This window comes from Apis florea, unplaced genomic scaffold (assembly GCF_048593485.1).
Source record: "Apis florea isolate Af1SG1 unplaced genomic scaffold, ASM4859348v1 contig_2201_pilon, whole genome shotgun sequence".
In the NCBI taxonomy this organism is placed as follows: domain Eukaryota; kingdom Metazoa; phylum Arthropoda; class Insecta; order Hymenoptera; family Apidae; genus Apis; species Apis florea.
In genome coordinates, this window is record NW_028256542.1 from 488,307 (window position 1) to 507,450 (window position 19,144).

The window sequence follows — 19,144 nt, forward strand, 5'->3', positions numbered from 1 at the left end:
CAAATTATCTACTTTTTCAATACTTATAGAATAATTTTTAAAAATATTATATATGAAATTATGAATTATATTAATATTTTATAAATTCCAAATATAAATAAACTTTCAAAATATATAAATAAAAAATAAAATTCTTTCTTTATTTTAAAATTTTATAAAAAATTTTAATTCATATTTATAAAATTCCTTCATAATTATTCAAATAATTTTTTAATTGAAAAATTAAAAGAAGTCAAAATTTTTCATTTGTGAATGTGTATATATATTATCGTAAATACAATCGATATAAAACATCGTGTTTCCGCGCGATAATAATTCATATAGAGACGTACAAATGTGTGTTATCTTATCATAGTAATATCGCTTTTAAAAAAAACGGATTATAGGATGAACTTACTATTATTGCCGTAAGAGGCGTCGATTCTCCTCTTCACGAGTTTTGGCAGATTTAATTTCAATTATTTTATTCAAGAGCGTCGGATTTATTAGATTTATCCGCATAAAGGAAGCGCGTAAAGATCTTATCAATAATGATCTCATGTAAAATGATCGTATATCTTCAAAAAAATCCTACGAAAGCTCTGCTGATGATGATTCTTAAATTGTTACACAAGTTTTCATCGCGAGAATCGACTAAGTACGCTGGCTCAGGAAAATTAATATTGATACATTTACTAATCGGCTAAATCTAATTATCCCATATTGTGGTTCCTGCACAAAAATAATTGATCTCTTTATACTGAACATTATTATGTTTTGTAGATCTTCATTTCATTTATGTCTTGGCTCAAGAAAATTTTTTCATTTCGCTTGTTATTTGTATATTTCACACTATTCAAGGTAAGTCAGTAGATAAGATTTCTTGTTTGAGTCACTATTCATGAATCACTATGATATTAAACAATTTAATTAAACAATATGACTGAAATATCACTTATTTAATAGTTAATCATTTTTCAATATCATAAAAATTAATTAACTTACTCAAGATATAAATACTGTTGCAGTTATAATTATCTAGATTAGAGGTTAGTTTATACTCTTTTGTCATTCAAGAAGTATTTTCTGACTATTTTGAACAGTGTATCTTTATTCTCTACATTCTTAATATTAATGCCCTAATACTTTGATTTTTTTCAATTCTTTAGTTCCTAACAGGTTAGTATTATTATTTTCTAACCTTACATATATATTCTTAGAGCCAATACATGATAGAACAAATATAAATTCAGCATAAAAAAATACACGATACGATACAATACGCGTATTTTTATTCAGGAACCGAAAACCTTATTGTTCAATATTATTATAAAAAGAAACTAAGTAATATTACTTAGGCGATTTTCGTAAGCTCCTATTTGGCTTTGTTAAGAGATAGAAGTACGGTCGGCAAAGACTTTCAATCGCTTATAATTAATTTTATAAGACATTGTTCTTTCATTTTTTTTTTGTTTAACACTTTTCTTATAATAAAACATTATGTTATTAGTCAATTACACGAAATTACAGTGAGCAAATTTCTTTCTCGAACTTACTTGAACTATAGCAAAATTACCTAAAAAAAAAGCATTTATAGAAAAAATTTTCATACAAAAGAGATATATGAAAAAATATATCTCGAAGCAGTGGCACTTTTGCTCTAGCCAAAGTCAGTTTCGGATATGTTATTCAACTTGTCAAACTTGATTGAACATTTCCAAATATTTCCAGTATTTCGAAAATAATGCAATCCAAATCTAATACCAACTTACATATTAGTTACAAATCATTATTAAAAATTCGAATTAAGATTTGCAAAACTTTCGAAATACTATATAAAAAAAAAAAAAAACTTGTTTTACCTGAGACCTAAGTAAAAATCATAAAAAAATTTCCGCTATACAAATTGTTACCTAAATGTATCATGAATTTAATTCACATTTTTATGTACGTTCATTAACAATATTACCTCTTTTATGCTATTCATCTCTAATCAAATCGAATTAAATATCTCTTATAACTTAACAAAATTAACACGAAAGCTCTCTCTAGCAAAATATAAAAATCAATCTTATTGAACACAAAGATTCCGTATGTAATATTTGGTGCTTATCGTACCCTATTACCGGGTCAAAATACATATTCCTATTCCCATCCCTGTATGAGATAAAAAAAATTCTGCATTGCTAAAAAATTCTTCATTTAAGATTCTGAATGTTGAATCTTATTATAACAAGCAGTTTTTTCTAATCTCTCTTTCACTCTCGTTCTCTCTCCCATTTGTGCTGATTTTCAGCGATTATTACGCATACAGGACGTATTTAAGATTTATCAATATACTTATTGATAAACTCGCACTTAATACAAAATGATGTATTACATAAGTATTACACATATTAAGAAGTTCTATGAAATGGCACAAGAATTTGTTTCCTCATTCACCATCACAAGATGTATGCTTCATTTCTAAAAAATTTTGGCCAACATGCATATCTATTTTTATATTATTGTATTTGCTCTATCACAAATAATCAATCAAATATATATTGCCTTCAGAGAACTTCTATTGAACAATGCATAATACTTCATTAGTCACCACTGATACGAACAAATATCTTTTTCCTGAAGTGACTAATTATAAAAACTTAATATGCGATGAATACGATTGAATATTAATCTACAGTGCATATGATACCCAAATAATAATACCGTGTGAATATTATCTTTGGAATCAAATCTTTTTTAATAACAAAAATATTTTTCTCTCCTTTTTATTTTTTTGTTTTAAACAATAAAAAATGTATAGAGAGAATAAATAATTTCCAGATATTCAATTTATAAGTTAGATTTCTTACAAAAATTTCTTATCAAATGATAATAAATGATTATCTTGTACAAAATATGCGATTTTTATGCAATTTTCTAAATAAAAGATGAAAATATAACAAATAAAAAATGAGATAATTTATGCAGTACAAGAATTTACTGTTTAGTCATAGATTTCGATAATACTTAAACATTTGTTTAACTAAAGATATAAGAATATATATGCATATATTCAGTTATGCTTCTACTACGTATGATTAATCCGATCACAAAAAATTGATCAACGATTTATTGTGCAAATTATCACATTAAGTTTGTATTAAAGAAAGAGGGAAAAATGTAATTTTATCTTTTTCTCATTAAAAAAATTAAATAAAAAAACTGTTATTTCATATATACGTAAGTTTGCCTCACTAGAAAGAAAATACTTAATTTGAAAGATGCTAAAATATTTAAAACAAATATAATTATGTCACATAAAATTTTAAATATTAAAAATTGAAAAATGAATAATTCTATATTTAATGTTTTGAACTATTATAACTTATTGTAATTCCAAATTGAAAAAAAATAAATAAATAAATAAAATTTATTTTGTCTTGAACATATTTTTCAATATGTAATTAAGTTACTTAGTTACTTTATTTCTAGATAGGCAATCATACGTTACTCCTTTGCAGAAGCTCTATCGAAGTGCCTAGGCAACAACAACGCATTATATAATACTATAATCTCACTCTAACTAATTCTAAAATAATAAATAAATGTTGCGTAAATTCGTCTACGCGCGGACACAAAAGGAAAAAACATTTTAACTTCGAAAACTTAACTCCTCTACGTGTTCCATGCCTATCTCATATAGATCTGCCAATTATTATAAAAATGGTTAATTAAACTGCAGCAGTGTCATCAGTATTTCTTAATAATGCAGCCGCCTTTACGACATCGCCGCCACATTGATTCAACATTACTTTGCAATCTTCCAGACCAACGAAGTTGTTTTCTTTTTTAAGTAATCCTTGAAGGCGTTCTAGCTTAATTGCTGCCAATACATCCCAATCAGTAACATTTAATGCAGCTATGCATGATTCTGGAGTGGACTGCTCATGCAATACTTTCATCATGATTCTAACCTCATCAGATTGTTCTCCATTTCGAGGCCCACGTGTTCTTCTTACATTTGGCCCATCACAAGCGAATTCTAATAAATCCTCACAAGAGACATGATCAGATTGTCGCGAAAGATCGCTTGTATGTCTAGATAATTTTTCATTAGACAATCTATTATAGTTAGATGTTAGTAAATCTGCAGAGTGAAAACTATCATTTGAATCAGTAATAGAGGATTCTTTTGAGATTTCCGTCTGTTGTTTGTTCGTATCACATCGTGACTGTGAGCTGTTTTCTGAATATTCTCCATAATCAAACTGTATCATATAGTTTGAAGGTTTCTGAATTAATAATGTTCTTTTACATATTTGAAGCTTACTTGGCGCAAGATCACCTTTGATAGAGATCATTGAATCTTCGGATTTATTCGTGTCTGATGGAGTAGAGTTTCTACTTGCTTCACCTGTTTCATTTTCTTGAACATATTTCGAAGTATTACTTCTGAGAGAGGTCTTTGATTCAATACTGATTTTTCTCTGAAGTCGTTCTGTTGAGGAATCAATAGATTGTATATCACTAATTTCCTGTCGATAATCTGGTGTATCACAATCGATTAAATTGTCGGAAAATTCGAGTAAGTCTTCAGAGATCACGCTGAAGCGGTGCAACCTATTTTCGTCTGCCGATAACGAATCCAATGCAGCTAATTCAGAATCTATACGCTGTTCAAATTCTTCTGGACTGAAAAAGAAGAACTTGTTAACATCCAATTAATTTATCTTGAAATTAATCTGTAATATAGTAAAAAAAATTCTAACCTATTAGCTGAATTTTCTGATGAATATTCCTCTTGTAATGAACTGCTGGCTATGGAAGAACTTGTACTCTGTAAGCTTCCATCTACCTGATCCTCGATAGGTGGTGTAGTAACTGCCATTTTGGCCAAGGTTCTAGTTACACCACCACCTGGTATAATCAAAGGATGCTTTCTCTGATGCCTGGGTAAACTAGATTTCGGTTGCAGCGTTTTAGACCTGTCTCTAGGTGGCAACGGTATAGGATTCTCGTCTACATTATTCTGGTTTTGATTGTTTTCTATTTCCTGAGTAGAATGATGTCTTTCTAGATGACGGGAATGAGGTATGGGCGGCGGTGCGTGTGGTGGTGGCGGCGCTCTTATTTTTGGCAGTGTCTTGGAACCACTGTGATAGGCATCGAAATGAAAATGATCGGCAGCCAAGTCATCTTGATGAGATACTGGATGGCCCAGAGTGGCATGTTTATTTCCACGAATTCTGGGTCTGACAATAGGCAAGCCTGAACGTAGCATGCGCAATGGATTTGTATCCGGGGAGGTTTCTATGCTGGGTGTCTCCACAAGGCTGTTGTATACTTCCTTGGCTTCATCCGACAACGTAGCCTAAACAAGTCGTGGGAGGGGATAGATTTGGGAAAGAGAAACAGAAATTAAAGAACGAAAATAATAAATAAAAGAAAAGATAGCGACAGCAAGAGAGAGAGCGAGAAAGAGAGAAACAGAGAGAGAGAGAAAGAGAGAAACAGACAGATAGAAAGAGTAACTATAATTTAAAATATGAAAAAATGACTTCTGAGAACATATACACAAACCTGGATCCTCTCTAATTAAAAGAAAATCGCAAGCACATGGAAAAATAATAAACACATTCTTTATACTTCATGATGCAAATCAATATGCCGAAAAAAGAGGACCAAGATAAAATATATTCGATATAGGCCGATTAAAAATATTATCTTAAACGGAATAAATGCAATGTATTTCCCTGTACATGTATATAAGACAGAGTATTGAAGTTAAAGATTCATATATACTTGACATGTGTAATTCAATGATTAACATATTCCCATTAAAATTTCCCTTCAAGTACAAATAGTATAAACGTGTAAATGTATCCAAACATATTATCGACTAGATATTATTATTTAATTATTATATAACATGCAAGCATGCTAAGCGTATGTGATTGAAGAACTGTTTCAGAACAGTTTTTCATTTAAGTACACTGTATATTGTCCAGAGTTGGGTATTATTTATTAATCACCAAAGTTGGGTACTATTTACGTAATCCATATGATCTCCAAGATAATCTTTAAAATAAGATTTAATTCATCATATTTGCTATTAATTACAGTTGAGCAATAATCATTTCATTTAATGACCATAGCAAAAATTTTAATAAAAAAAAAACAGCAACTCTAATTTCATTTCTTTCATATCCATAATGTATCACCTATTAAGAATTATATTTTCATTTTTTTAAACTTATATATATATATGTTAATGTATAATTCATGAGATACTTTTGGAGAGTTGATTCTAGAAGTGAAATAAAAGTCAAAATAAAAGTTATTATATAACAATGTGATATTAATTTCCGTCATAGTATAGATAGAGCCGTTTTATTTTATCTCATTTTAACATTTCAATTATATGATGTTTGAAGTTATAAAATAAACTTTATCTTCGTCACATGGTTTCGTCTCGCTCTATCTCCGCTTTGCTTCATCTAACGCAAATCAAAATTATTTATAACTCAATAAAAAAATTTCAATCGATATTTTTGTATATCAACTTGTCTTTTTTTTTTGTCTTTAGAATCAATCCTATCTCACAAATATATTAAATATTAAATATCTATTTGAAAATTTCTTATGAAAATTATTCTATATCAAAAAAACTATTGTCTTATAACATAGAAAATTTTTTAATATGAATTCATTCAAAACTTTCACGAATTGCTATCCAAAATTTTACTCTTAAACATATTTTAACATTTTAACATCATTCTTAATATCAATAATTAATTATGACATTATCATATAATCAATTATAAATGTTCAATAGGATTTAATCTAGAAAAAAATAAAATACTTCTGCCCAACTCTGGCATTGTTCTACATATTTTTGCCAAAAACATGCATTTGGCATATCAATGATGACACATTATAGATATCAGATTTCAAGACCAAATCTAAAGCATAGATTATTTATGGGGCAGGGGATGGTGGAAAAGTCAGTATGTCATTTGTGAATTCTGGGTATTCTGAACTAGTGTCAGAATCCAAATCAGAATTACTAGTGAATGTCAGACTAGAACTGGGCGCACTTTCCGGCCAAGAAAGTAAATTATTTCTAGAAGAAAAAGGTGGTGATAAAGAGTTCAAAAAGCTGGTCGATGGAGGCGGAGATTTTCCGCAAAGTTCTATCGATGAAAATCCTCTAGCTGCTTCCGGATGTAAAAAGTGACCTTTATTTTTGAAATTTAGTCGTAGATTATGCGGAAGTTTTTTATGACGGCGCTTATAACGCAAACGGCTCCGTATGTCTGTTTCCGAATGAGATATAGAATCTGAATCTTCACTAGAATCATTAATAGGATGAAAAGATCTCCTTATATTTTTAAGAGGTGGTTTCCTATTCTCTGATAGGGAAGATGTTCTGTGTCTATATATATTGGTAGCAGTAGACATTTTTTCTAAAAGTGTATCAGTCTTAGATAGTTCTTTTCTAGTATTGTCATTCTGGTACAATTTCGGTGGTTCTAAAATATGCTGGTGTAGATTGGGGCTAGATGGAGGATTCGTTTTCTGTGAAGTCAGATTCAATTTTATACTGGTCTGTGATTGACATTGGAGAGGAATATTCAAATCTAAATGTTTAGGTTTTTGTATATTTAGACTTCTCAAAGATGTTTGGGTTTGACCAGATATATCCAAATTCCTTACACTGGTAACTAACGATTTGGTGGTAGTAGTTTCTATATTTCTTGAATTTTGCGCGATATTCTTTCCTAATTGAATCATATTCTGTGTCAATTTACCCAGACCTAAATTCAATCCCTGGCCTTTCTTTGAATCTAAATAATTCTTTACACTCTCCAAACCTGATACTTCTTTTTGATATTTTTCTGCTAAAAGTTTGCTACTCAGTTCTACTTGATTGTTTATTTCTGCATCAGATTTTCTTCTAAGTCGTTGAAAATTAACTCGTAAACTTTCAGAACTACTGTAAACGGGAGATTCCTTTTTTTCAGGTTCTGCAATGAACAAAGGGTTATTGGATATAACAAAAGGAAAACCCTCATGACCATTTTGATTTTGTTCTATTTTACGAAAACTTTGAATATTGATTCTCATAGCCTCCATATTTCCTCTAGGACTGTCTGATCCTCCTCCCATTTTTAAATTAGTTTTTATGCTATCTGTAGATCCAAAAATAATACCTTTACTTTCTTGACTTGGATTTCTTGGTACAAATGGTACTTTTCCACCTCTCATCTTCGATATGTCAATTTTCTTAGGAAATTCAGGTATATTCATTTTAGAAGAATCACTAAAAGAACTAGAAATCTTCGGTCTTGTACCGAGATCTATGTTAATCATCTTATCCCTGGGTAAATCAAATTTAATAGACTTATTACATGTAAAGTCAACAAAGTTTGAAGACTTTTCCTTCATCAAATCAAAGCCAGCAGTTTCTTCGCATTGTATTTCAAAATTTGTTACATTATCTTTCAATGATTGATCGCAATTAGCAAATTTGCTTGATATCTGCTGGTTATGTTTATTCACAGCAATAGATCCTTGATCCTGAATGTTCGAATAACATCCTGATTTACCTGGTTGTTCTAAATTATTAATCTTGTCATATTTATCATCGCCGAAGTACGATACTTTCTCATTAGAACCTGTTATAGTACTATCATCGTCGAAATATTTTGATTGTTCAAAATAACGATCCACATAACTGGTGGATACTCTTTTTTGTTCTCGAGAAAAATCGAAATTTGAATTTTCTATACTGAGAGTAGGTACTTTTCCATTTTGTTGAAGAACATTTTGTTTCCCACTTATATCTGTTATACTTTCACAATTGAAATTACTCTTTTTGTTACCATTTTCCAAGAATTCCGTCGATTTCACCAGATTTTGTTTCATAACTGCATTATCAAGGATATGTGCATCGAATTCTATGTCCATGTAAGAAGTCCATGCAGTGGGTTTAGTTAGAAGTTCACGAGATTTAGCGAAACAAAATTCGGCAGATGCTTTGTCCCATAATGGTAATTTCAAGGTAGATGGTGCACCAAGTGATTCTATGCTTGATACAGTGGATGATAATGATTGCAAGCTTGAACATAACCACTTTATTGATCAATATTGATCATCAATTTTCAAATAATCATGCAATTAGGGAAATTATAAATAATAAGCAGTGATAAAAGACATAGATAAAAATATCGTAATTGAAAGCAAAGCAAATATTGTATTAGATAAGAAGTTTGATAAAAGTTTTGATGATTGCATATGATACATAGAAATGAAAGAATATTTAATTATGGCAATAACAAATGAAAAACAAATAATAAAAAATTAAAAAATTCAAAAACAAACGAAAAATAAACAGACAGGAAAGGATTAGAGGAAAGTCAAGATTAGTCTTTCTTGTAAATTAAGCATTTTATCTTAATATTCAATTAAATAAGTTAGGTCGGAATATTAAGAACATATACAATTACAATATACCTACTCTTTTGTGTGGCATCAGGAATTAACTCTGTTCCATAACAGTTTCAAAAAGATGTTTCAAAAATGGATTTAAAAGATGTTTCAAAAATATTTTTATCAAAAAAAAAAGTTTGAAATGTATGAATTACATCATTTATGTTTGTGTTGAAATGAATAATGTTATGTTTGTAGGAACTGATTGTTTTTGTATATTGCTTGTTAATTTTAATACAAAATAAATTGAATTAGTATTTTTTAAAATACAATATTAAATTGTGTTTTGATTATGTTATTTGTGTATCTTTTAGTAGGTTGATGAACAAACGAAAATATGTTTAATGTACCTGTATGTCAGGTATACTGGCAGCTTCTTCTGAAAAGTGTCGTCTGTCTGGTTTGGGACTGTGTTGATGTGGCAACTTAAAAGAGAACTTTCTGCGTCTTGAAGGACTGGCAGGTGTTCGGGGAGACTCCGGTGGATGTTCAAGGTCTGTCATGGAACGTGCTGTCAATTCCTGTGCCATAGCAATGGCTGAGTAGAGAGTTTTCTGATCGGCAGCTGAGATAGGCTTCACCTAAATATATAAGAAGTAAATGTTTACCATTTCTGGTAAATGCAAAATGTATAACAATTTTTATTTTTTTTCAATGTTAACATATCATATAAATGTATACTGTATATGTTTTTTTATATTTATTATCTCTATTTTTTTTTTTTTTTTGAATACTTGAATAAAAATTTTGGGTTCTATGCTTCAACATGCAAATAATATATATGTAAAAAAGAATTAATGATACACAGCGAAAAATAATAAATAAAAAATAAATAATGAACTAATAATATAAAAAAGCATAATAATAAATAAGACAAAAAAATTACTGTACATTTATTGGACTCACGGTGGCTTGCTTTTTTTTATTGCTCTGCTTTGCTTGTATTTCTCTCAGTTCATTTCGAACATTACTTGATTCATGTTCAGTTGATAAAGGGTGAATTGGAGGTGGTGGAGGAGGAGAAGATCCTAATTAAAAAAAAATACATATTATAAAAATTAATTAATATATATTTATATAATAATTCGTCATAATCTTCTAAAGTCATATCATTATTAAATTTACCTAGTGATCTAAACATTTGATCCATTTCAGCCAATAAACTTGGACCAAAATCAAAATTTAATGTTTTATCAAATCTTAATGGACTATCTTGATTTTCTTCATCACTTATTTCATGATATTCATGATCTGCTCCAAGATCATTATTGCTAGCCATGTTTAATGGAACAGACTGTTTACTTGAATTAGCAGTATGGCACACTTCATTTACGTCTGACCACAAACTTTCTAATAAAAAAAAATACATACAATAATATCAAAGAATCCAATAATAATCTTAAAGTTTATAAAAGAATATTATTTTAAATGTTATAAAAAAGACATATACCATGTTTATTTTGGACATCCTGTTGTGTATTCCTATAATCTCTTAATAATTCTCTATTTGTATCCGCGCTTCTTGTTTCCTGATTCGAAGCTTGACTAGAATTATCCGTTACATCTTCCTGTGGTTTATATGGTGGAACCACTTGTCGTGGTAAATGTGAATATTTTCCGCCGAGAAAACCAATATCACCAAAGTAAGCTCCATCTAATCCAACATGACCAGTGTGTTTCAAATCACCTTGTGGAGACGAAATCATATCCGTTCGAATCTTTCGTCTTTGAGAAGAAAATGTGTTTTTACCATCACCACGTGTGAATTCACCTGGTTTATTACTTGGTAAATTAGATCCAAGATATGCTATTGTATGAGCAGGATTAAAAAAGCCAGTTTTTCCATTATTTAGAACACCTTTCCATAATGTATTACTACTTCCCTTATCAAGAACAGTAATAACATCTCCTTGTCTGTAAACAAGCTGATTTGTTTCCATGCTATCTTGAACAGCTTGAACTTGTTCTGGCTTCAAGTCAGGTAAAAGATTAATTAATTCAGAAAATTTGGGACGTTTAGATGGTTCATGTTGCCAACATTGTTGCATGAGTGAAAAATACTCTTTTGGGCAACATTCTGGTTGTTCTAATCTTTGAAAATTAGGATCATCTATCGCTTCTAAAATTTGATGACCTGTTAATGCTGCCCATGGTTGAAAACCATAACTAAACATTTCCCATAAAGTCACTCCATAGGCCCATACATCACTAGCAGAAGTAAATTTTAAATATGATATACATTCTGGAGCACACCATGCTATTGGTAATTTCAAATTTACATTGAAATTCGTTTGATAATAATCTTTTCCAACCCCTAAAGCACGAGATAATCCGAAATCAGATATTTTGACTTTGTTTTTAGAAAATACTAAGATATTCCGAGCAGCAAGATCTCTGTGTATTAATCGTTTTGCCTCTAAATATTGCATTCCATCTGCAATTTGTACAGAAAAATCACATAATGAAAGTACAGGAAAACTGCTACGTAAACTTGGTTCTTTCAAACATTCTAATAATGATCTCAGAGGTGCTAATTCTGTGACAAGCATCAAAGAATTTGTATCTAGAACTACACCATACAATCTTACAATATGTTCGTGATCTATTGCATACATTATAGCTGCTTCTTTTAAAAACTCTATCGGATTATTCTGCATTCTTTCTCGTGATAAACATTTAATTGCTACTTGTATTCTTTCACCATCATTTGTCCAAACTCCTTGTTGAACAACTCCAAATTCTCCTGTTCCTAATTCTTTGTTTACAATAATTGCATCTGCTGGTATCATATGTTTATTAGGAACACGAATTGGTGGTCTATCTTGCCTTTCCTCTGGCAACATAGTTAAAGCACCTGTAGTTGGTTCTTCTCGTTTTGGTAGTAACATCTTTTTGAATTTAGATAAATAATTTTGTGGAAAATGTTTTTGAAAATATTTCTTTAAACGACGCATTTCTGGTTTGCTCATTCCAATTGCATTCAAATCATCTTCTGTTACATATTTCAATTGAGCAGTTGTCTGTACTTTCAAGTCCCCTGAATGAATATACAATAAATTATTTTCAATTCTTAAAAATTTTAAATTTTAATTTCAATAAAACTGCAAACCTCGAATTCCAGGATAATACTGTTGGAGTTCTGCTTCCATAAGGAATTCATACAAACCAGGTCCAGTATTACGGGACATTCCCCCTTGTGTGTCTTTAAAATAAAAAAAATATATGTAAACATTATCAACATCTATTAAATAATACTACAGAGCATAAATATTATTACAATAAAATTACTATAAAAATTATTATAGTAATTATTATATATTAAAATTAATATTTGTATTAAAGTTATTATAAAAATTTATGTAAATATGAAACTTTTAAATTTAAAATTAATTTATAAGTAAAAACAAAAGCTAATTCAATCAATTATTATTTCGAAAATCAAAACAAATTCTCATTGATAAATTGATCATTAAATCACAATTAATTCATCTCACTTATATTTCAAAATAAAAGAATTTTTGAAATTCTTGAATGAAAGAATAAAAATTTTGTTTCTGCTGTCATCAAATTTATTGCCAAATTATTACCAAACACAAATCATTATTTTTAAATGCAGTTATTATATAAACATACATTATCTGTCACCGATAATATCCCAACGGCATCAAGCAAACAAGTTTTTATCCAATGCTCTAAAAAAATACGGAACAACTCGAAGTTTCTATACAGAAGGAAAGCACGAAATACACATAATGGTGGAAAATAGAAAATAATAGAAGCAAACCAGAGTGGGGAGAGTACAAAATTCCAAGCACACGACAACGATCTGTGTGTAACGTGTGCACCATAGTCATATAATTTTCCCCGATAGATTAGTTAATCGAAGTATCGAAAGTCACTGTGCGTTGCTCGAACGCCAGTTCGAGAAACGTAAGTATCGTCTTTGATAAGTCATTTTTTATATTTATATATATTTTATATATATATAACTGGAATAAAGAACTATAAAAAATAGAAAAATGAAAAACAAAAGTTAGAATAAATTTTATTTCTTTGAAAGACACGCCCTGTATGCTTCAAATAGATTATTATTTATATAAGCAAATCCATCAGTTGCACATCGTGGTACTCACCCATTCTACGATGACGCAGCACGGTACACTCGGAGGTCCTTTCCTTGTCATGAGACGCAAGCGTCTGCCACTTTGTTTGACCGATTGGCGGTTCGAAGTTACAAAACTTCTCTCTTTCTTCGTCGTTTTAACTCTCCCCTCCGCCATACAAATTTCGTTTATATTTTTTGTTGAGTTCACATCTTTTATTACTTAAAATGTTATTTTGCATTGAACGATTTTGTCTTTTCTGTATTCGTTAAAGAAAGAAAATTTATTCTAGTATTATCACTCGAGAATAAGAATGTTTTTCGCGTTTATTGTGCTTAATTAATTAGCGATTAAAGCGATTCAATACTTCAATTTCATTGCAAATGATTCTATTTGTTTGTGAACGTATCATATAACTGTGATACTAGCTCCATTCGGCGGAAAATTAAAGAAATTATTATAAGAGGTAAATTCAAAATTTTTGTATTCGATTATATGTATTTATATACATGTATACATTATATATGTATTTTTATTTTTTAAAAACAAAAAATTATTTTTTTTTTATTTTCAATATCAATATAAAATATTGTGAATTCATATAATTATTAAAATTGTATTTCATTATATTGATATCAATTATTTTCAAGTATTAAATTGTAATACAAATTTTTTTTTGAATGTTATAATTATTTTAAAATATAATTTTATTTAAAAACTAATTTTATAATTATTAGATTGCGAATGCATTTATTTAAATGTCCAAAAATCTACTAAATATATATCATATATGATATTTTCAAAAAACAAAGTATATATTATAATGCTTAAAAATGGAAAAAATTTTTTTATATTTTAGTTACATTTCTATGATTATATTTATAAAAATTCAAATCAATACTAAAAACAAATCTACAATTTAAAAATAATAAGAATACAGAACATGAGTACCACTGAACAGTCATAGAATGTTCAACAATGTTATACTGTTATTGAATTTGAGATAAGAAATTAATAATAAGAAGAATATTAATTTTGTTGCATATAATTAATTATATATGAATATCTTTTAATGAAATAATATTAATTTCAATAAAATGACATCAATATTTTCTGTTAGAATTGTAAAAAGCAATTCTATCGGATACTTAACTCGATTATGTAAGGTTAGTACTTTTAATAATTATATTATTAGAAAAATGATAAACATAATATTAACATAAAATAATATTTAGAAATAATTAGATATTATCAAAATTGTATATATTTATCGAATATTTGTGAATTGTAATAAATATTAAAATAATTTCTTAAAAAATATTTTTTAATTTGAATATTTTTTATTATTAAATTTATATATTATAGATATCAAAGAATTACAATATAACACAAGTGGCATTTATAAAAAGAATTGCGTTTAAAGAATGTATACCTAAACCAGCTCCATATCCTTATTGGAAAAAGATATGCAATGAATGCAATATGATATTGGATCCAACAACTCTTAGATATGATGATAATACCAAATTAATAATTGTAGATGGACCTCCTGCAGTAGGAAAAACTAAACTTTGTGAACAAATAGCAAAAGATTTTGGATTTTTATATATGCCAGCACCAACACATGATGAAATATTTATAAATCATTATGGATTTGATCTTCGTGATCTAAATCCTCAATTACCAGAATCATGTCGTTTTTATGATTTAAAAGATTTTTTAAAAAATCCTCATTATTATAGAACAGCATCCATCCAATTAGGATTTTTTAACATGAGACTTGAACAATATTTAAATGCACTTGTTCATATATTAGCAACTGGACAAGGTGTAGTACTCAATCGATCCATTTTTACAGAATATGCTTTTATGGATGCTATGCATAAAGCTGGATATCTTAGTGACTTAACTGTGAAAGAATTTGAAATGATGAGAAAAAATTCATTCAAATTTCTGTTAAGACCACACTTAGTTATATATTTGGATGCATCTCCAGAAATCATTCTAGTAAGTTTATTTTTTATTTTTAAAAAAATTGTTAATTAATATTATAGATTAATACTATACAAATATATTAATTGAATGTATTATACATAGGAAAAAATTAAAAAACGAGGTAATGTGGATGAAATTAATTCAAAAGTTTTAACAACAAAATATTTAACAGATTTAGAAAATTCAGTTAAAGAAAAATGTTTATCTTGGCTATCATCACACTCACATATATTAATCTATGATTGGTCAAAAGAAGGCAATAATATAGATGTAATTCAAGACATTGAAACTTTAGATTTTGAAGAAGATCAACATAAAGAAAAACTTCAAGATTGGGTATTTGTTGATACTGATCAATTAATTAACTTTTTGGAAATGTATCAAGATAAGAAATATATATTTGACTATATGAATCAGAAGACAGAACCTATTGTTGCTACCGATATGTATCTTGTAGATGATGAAAAGGATATTCAAGTGGAAATACTTGAGTCAGTAAGTATACACCAATATGCTACTTTGTATATTTTATAATTGTATAATTAAATAACTTATTAAATTATTAATTTTTTATAGATAATAAAAATTTTATATAATGTTTCAGGTTAATTCAGAAAAATATCAACCTGGATGTAATCCACATTATGATAAGATTCCATGGATTACAAAAAAAGAGTCCCCAATTACTTCTATTTATCGTCGAACGCCTCGTGATTTTGTAAATTGCAATTTATTTAAATTACCATGTTAAAAGTTATTTATTTTATTATAAATCTTTTAGATGATTATTATAGATCTTTATAGATGTCAAAATAAGTTAATATAATAAAAAAAATTAGTATTATAATATATAATTGTATTTGCAGTTTCTTTTCATAACTATTTGAATAACATAATAAAATATTGACAATTCTAATATGTTTTTAAAAAATACTATATTATATAAAATTAAGAATTACTAATTTAAAAAAAAAAAAAGAACAGATTTTAAAAATTAATGAAATTATTATTTTGTTTTAATAATCATATTTGTTAAAATTATAAAAATGATATATATATTTTGTTCTGAATATAATTTATAGATTCTGTTTATTGTGTATATTAAAAAAGATTTAATTGTGTTAGACAATATATTATATAAAGTTTTTCTAAATTTTTTGATTGTATTAGAGTAAAATTATATTGCAAAAATATTGTTATATGAAGACTTACATTATTTTATTTTTATATCAGAAAACAAATATTAAAAATATAACATATTAAAAATATAAATATATTTTCAAAATTACATAAATAAACATATATAATTTTTCATGCATATATATGCGCATATAAACATATATTTAACTAAAACTATTATAAATTAGAATTTTATCTTTAAAACTAATATAATTTATACACATACACAGAAAGATTAATTTATAAAAATTATGAACTAATTTAAAAATATGTCAATTTCATTTTTATATGCTTTAGCAATAGTTATAGAATTATATTCATGATATTATAATTTAATTTCAATTTTTTTTTAATTTACATTAATTGTATTAAACAATTTAATTTTATGAAATTTAATATTTATTTAAAAAAACATAAAAGATCAAGGGATAAGAAAAAAACATTCTTAATAGCAAAAATATTCTTCATTCACTATTATACTATATTATATTGTAAATAAAAATTAAAATAACTGTTTATAAAACTATATTTTTTCATTTTTTAATAATGAAGAAATTCATTATTAAATTCATTATCACTTCATTTAAATAAACATAACAATTATATTTATATTATATAATTATTTTTCAATAATGACTAACTTTATTTTACAATGTTCCTTTGAATTTTGTCAATATATAAATAAAATAAAAATCAAAATGTTTCTATGCACAAACTATAGCACAATTTTTTACAACCAAGCTTTTATAAAGAAAAAAAAAATAATTATGAATCAATAGAAAATATTGAAGTCAATTAAATGAGTTTGGCAGTAACCTGATACACCATTTAAGTGCATTAATACATATATCTTATATACAATAAATTTATACACAAAATATTGAATTTTACCACATGATGCTAATTACATATACAATTTAGAAATTATTCCTTTTAATAAAATTTGTATGATACTAATTCCTTTGCATTTTGAGTTAAAATTACAAAATTACAATAATATTCACTGAAATATATCAGTAATTTTTAATAACAAAAATTTTAAGGGGCTAAACTGCAACAAGAATTAGTTTTACGTGCAGTTTTATAAAATGCTTTTGATTGAACACTAAGCCCTTGTGATTTAGAAACCAAGTCATCCAAATTCTCACCTCTTTTAAGAACAGCTTCTAATGTATTATGCTAGAAAATGCATAAAAAATAAATTAAATTTATTAGATTTTAATTAAATTAATTTAAAACATATATCTTTATAGGTAATTTAAGATTTATACTTACTAAAATAATCTTTGTTTCATCTAAATCATTTTGCATTTTAGTAAGAGCATCAGCTTCATTAGGATTTTGATATTTGGCTAAATATACATTTATCTGTGCAAAATCAGTCATAACTTCATTTAATGTATCCCATGTAGATTGTGGATATTTAGATGCAAATTCATCCATAACTTTTGTAATTAACGTATGAGCTACTCTTCTAGGATATTCATGATCTGATATAAGTACTGCAGCAAGATTATCTGCTCGTACAAACACATGACACATGTAATCTGCAAAACAATACAATCAAAAAATTTTAAACATTTCATATAAAATTTAATGTTTTCACAAATACCTCCTTCTTTTACACTCTGTCTGGAGCAATTCTGAGTTCTTTCCACAATAGTTTTACTTATAAATGTCATAAATTCTTTTACACTTCCTCTTTGAAAAAACGAAAATCTATCTACGTCATAAGCAGCTTTCAACGTTGTCGCTGACGTAGGATTTTTGTATAAAACTGACAACGCATATAACTTTACCATTTTCTAAGCTGCAGAATGATTTATCTTTATAATTGTATTAAATGTCTAATATTTTGCAAAAAAAAGATTTATTGCATTAATTTTTCAGATACACCGCTATTAAAGAAAATATTTTATTATATGACACTAATATACATTAAACTTACCACAAATAATATATATTTTTATTTAAATTTGTTTTATTGAACAAAACACATCAGATTATATTTACTATTATATTTTTGTTCATTCCTAAGAAAAATTTAATAATTACCTCTAGTTTCATTTACGACTACACCTACTTTGATATTAGTAAAAAAGAAACCGCCATGTTCCTTATTTATAATATGATTCTCAATCGATCATACATTTCGTTATGAATTTCATATATTTATTTTACGTTATATGAACATAATAAATAATTATATCACATAATACATATCATAATTAATAAATAATACATTATATAAAAATATATTACAATAATTTTAAATTATGCATTATTTATGAAATATTATATATTATAATAAAAAAGATCTAAGAATACTTTTTATAATCATATAAAATCACATTTTAATATTAATTATAAGGTATACTTCTAGTTATTTATATAATTTCTATGAAATTATT

The 19,144-nt window shown here is 27.1% G+C and overlaps 4 protein-coding genes across 13 annotated transcripts; 1 reads left to right on the forward strand and 3 right to left on the reverse strand.

The window, feature by feature from the left end:
• Nucleotides 1-238: 238 nt before the first annotated feature.
• Nucleotides 239-8,267, reverse strand: LOC147658504 (uncharacterized). Of its 2 annotated transcripts, XM_086917366.1 has the most exons (3): nt 8,178-8,267; nt 4,734-5,335; nt 239-4,656 (listed from the first exon to the last, which is right to left on the reverse strand). In XM_086917366.1, exons 2-3 carry the CDS (start codon nt 5,243-5,245, stop codon nt 3,696-3,698), a joined length of 1,473 nt encoding a protein of 490 aa, XP_086773492.1. In that variant the 5' UTR covers nt 5,246-5,335; nt 8,178-8,267; the 3' UTR covers nt 239-3,695. The 2 variants fall into 2 exon arrangements, with proteins under 2 accessions (XP_086773492.1, XP_086773491.1); XM_086917365.1 differs by lacking the exon at nt 8,178-8,267 and having other exon boundaries at nt 4,734-6,137.
• Nucleotides 6,336-13,981, reverse strand: LOC100865498 (uncharacterized). 5 transcript variants are annotated; one of them, XM_086917361.1, is made up of 7 exons: nt 13,590-13,981; nt 12,566-12,658; nt 10,907-12,493; nt 10,582-10,806; nt 10,363-10,484; nt 9,807-10,037; nt 6,336-9,099 (listed from the first exon to the last, which is right to left on the reverse strand). In XM_086917361.1, exons 1-7 carry the CDS (start codon nt 13,591-13,593, stop codon nt 6,943-6,945), a joined length of 4,419 nt encoding a protein of 1,472 aa, XP_086773487.1. In that variant the 5' UTR covers nt 13,594-13,981; the 3' UTR covers nt 6,336-6,942. The 5 variants fall into 5 exon arrangements, with proteins under 5 accessions (XP_086773487.1, XP_086773486.1, XP_086773488.1 ...); XM_086917360.1 differs by having other exon boundaries at nt 10,348-10,484; XM_086917362.1 differs by lacking the exon at nt 13,590-13,981 and adding an exon at nt 13,090-13,246 and having other exon boundaries at nt 10,348-10,484.
• ND-42 (NADH dehydrogenase (ubiquinone) subunit ND-42) lies at nt 13,146-16,403 on the forward strand. Of its 3 annotated transcripts, none has more exons than XM_086917367.1 (6): nt 13,246-13,386; nt 13,988-14,025; nt 14,419-14,725; nt 14,925-15,566; nt 15,657-16,049; nt 16,159-16,403. In XM_086917367.1, the coding sequence occupies exons 3-6, from the start codon at nt 14,657-14,659 to the stop codon at nt 16,303-16,305; spliced, it is 1,251 nt and encodes a 416-aa protein (XP_086773493.1). In that variant the 5' UTR covers nt 13,246-13,386; nt 13,988-14,025; nt 14,419-14,656; the 3' UTR covers nt 16,306-16,403. The 3 variants fall into 3 exon arrangements, with proteins under 3 accessions (XP_031771595.1, XP_086773493.1, XP_086773494.1); XM_086917368.1 differs by having other exon boundaries at nt 13,275-13,386; nt 13,907-14,025; XM_031915735.2 differs by lacking the exon at nt 13,988-14,025 and having other exon boundaries at nt 13,146-13,386.
• A 403-nt stretch (nt 16,404-16,806) lies between these two features.
• Ykt6 (YKT6 v-SNARE homolog) lies at nt 16,807-19,114 on the reverse strand. Of its 3 annotated transcripts, none has more exons than XM_031915699.2 (4): nt 18,682-19,114; nt 18,346-18,580; nt 18,009-18,280; nt 16,807-17,912 (listed from the first exon to the last, which is right to left on the reverse strand). In XM_031915699.2, the coding sequence occupies exons 2-4, from the start codon at nt 18,533-18,535 to the stop codon at nt 17,772-17,774; spliced, it is 603 nt and encodes a 200-aa protein (XP_031771559.1). In that variant the 5' UTR covers nt 18,536-18,580; nt 18,682-19,114; the 3' UTR covers nt 16,807-17,771. The 3 variants fall into 3 exon arrangements, with proteins under 3 accessions (XP_031771559.1, XP_086773495.1, XP_003692631.1); XM_086917369.1 differs by having other exon boundaries at nt 18,346-18,631; nt 18,789-18,892; XM_003692583.4 differs by having other exon boundaries at nt 18,346-18,543; nt 18,682-18,892.
• Nucleotides 19,115-19,144: the final 30 nt, after the last annotated feature.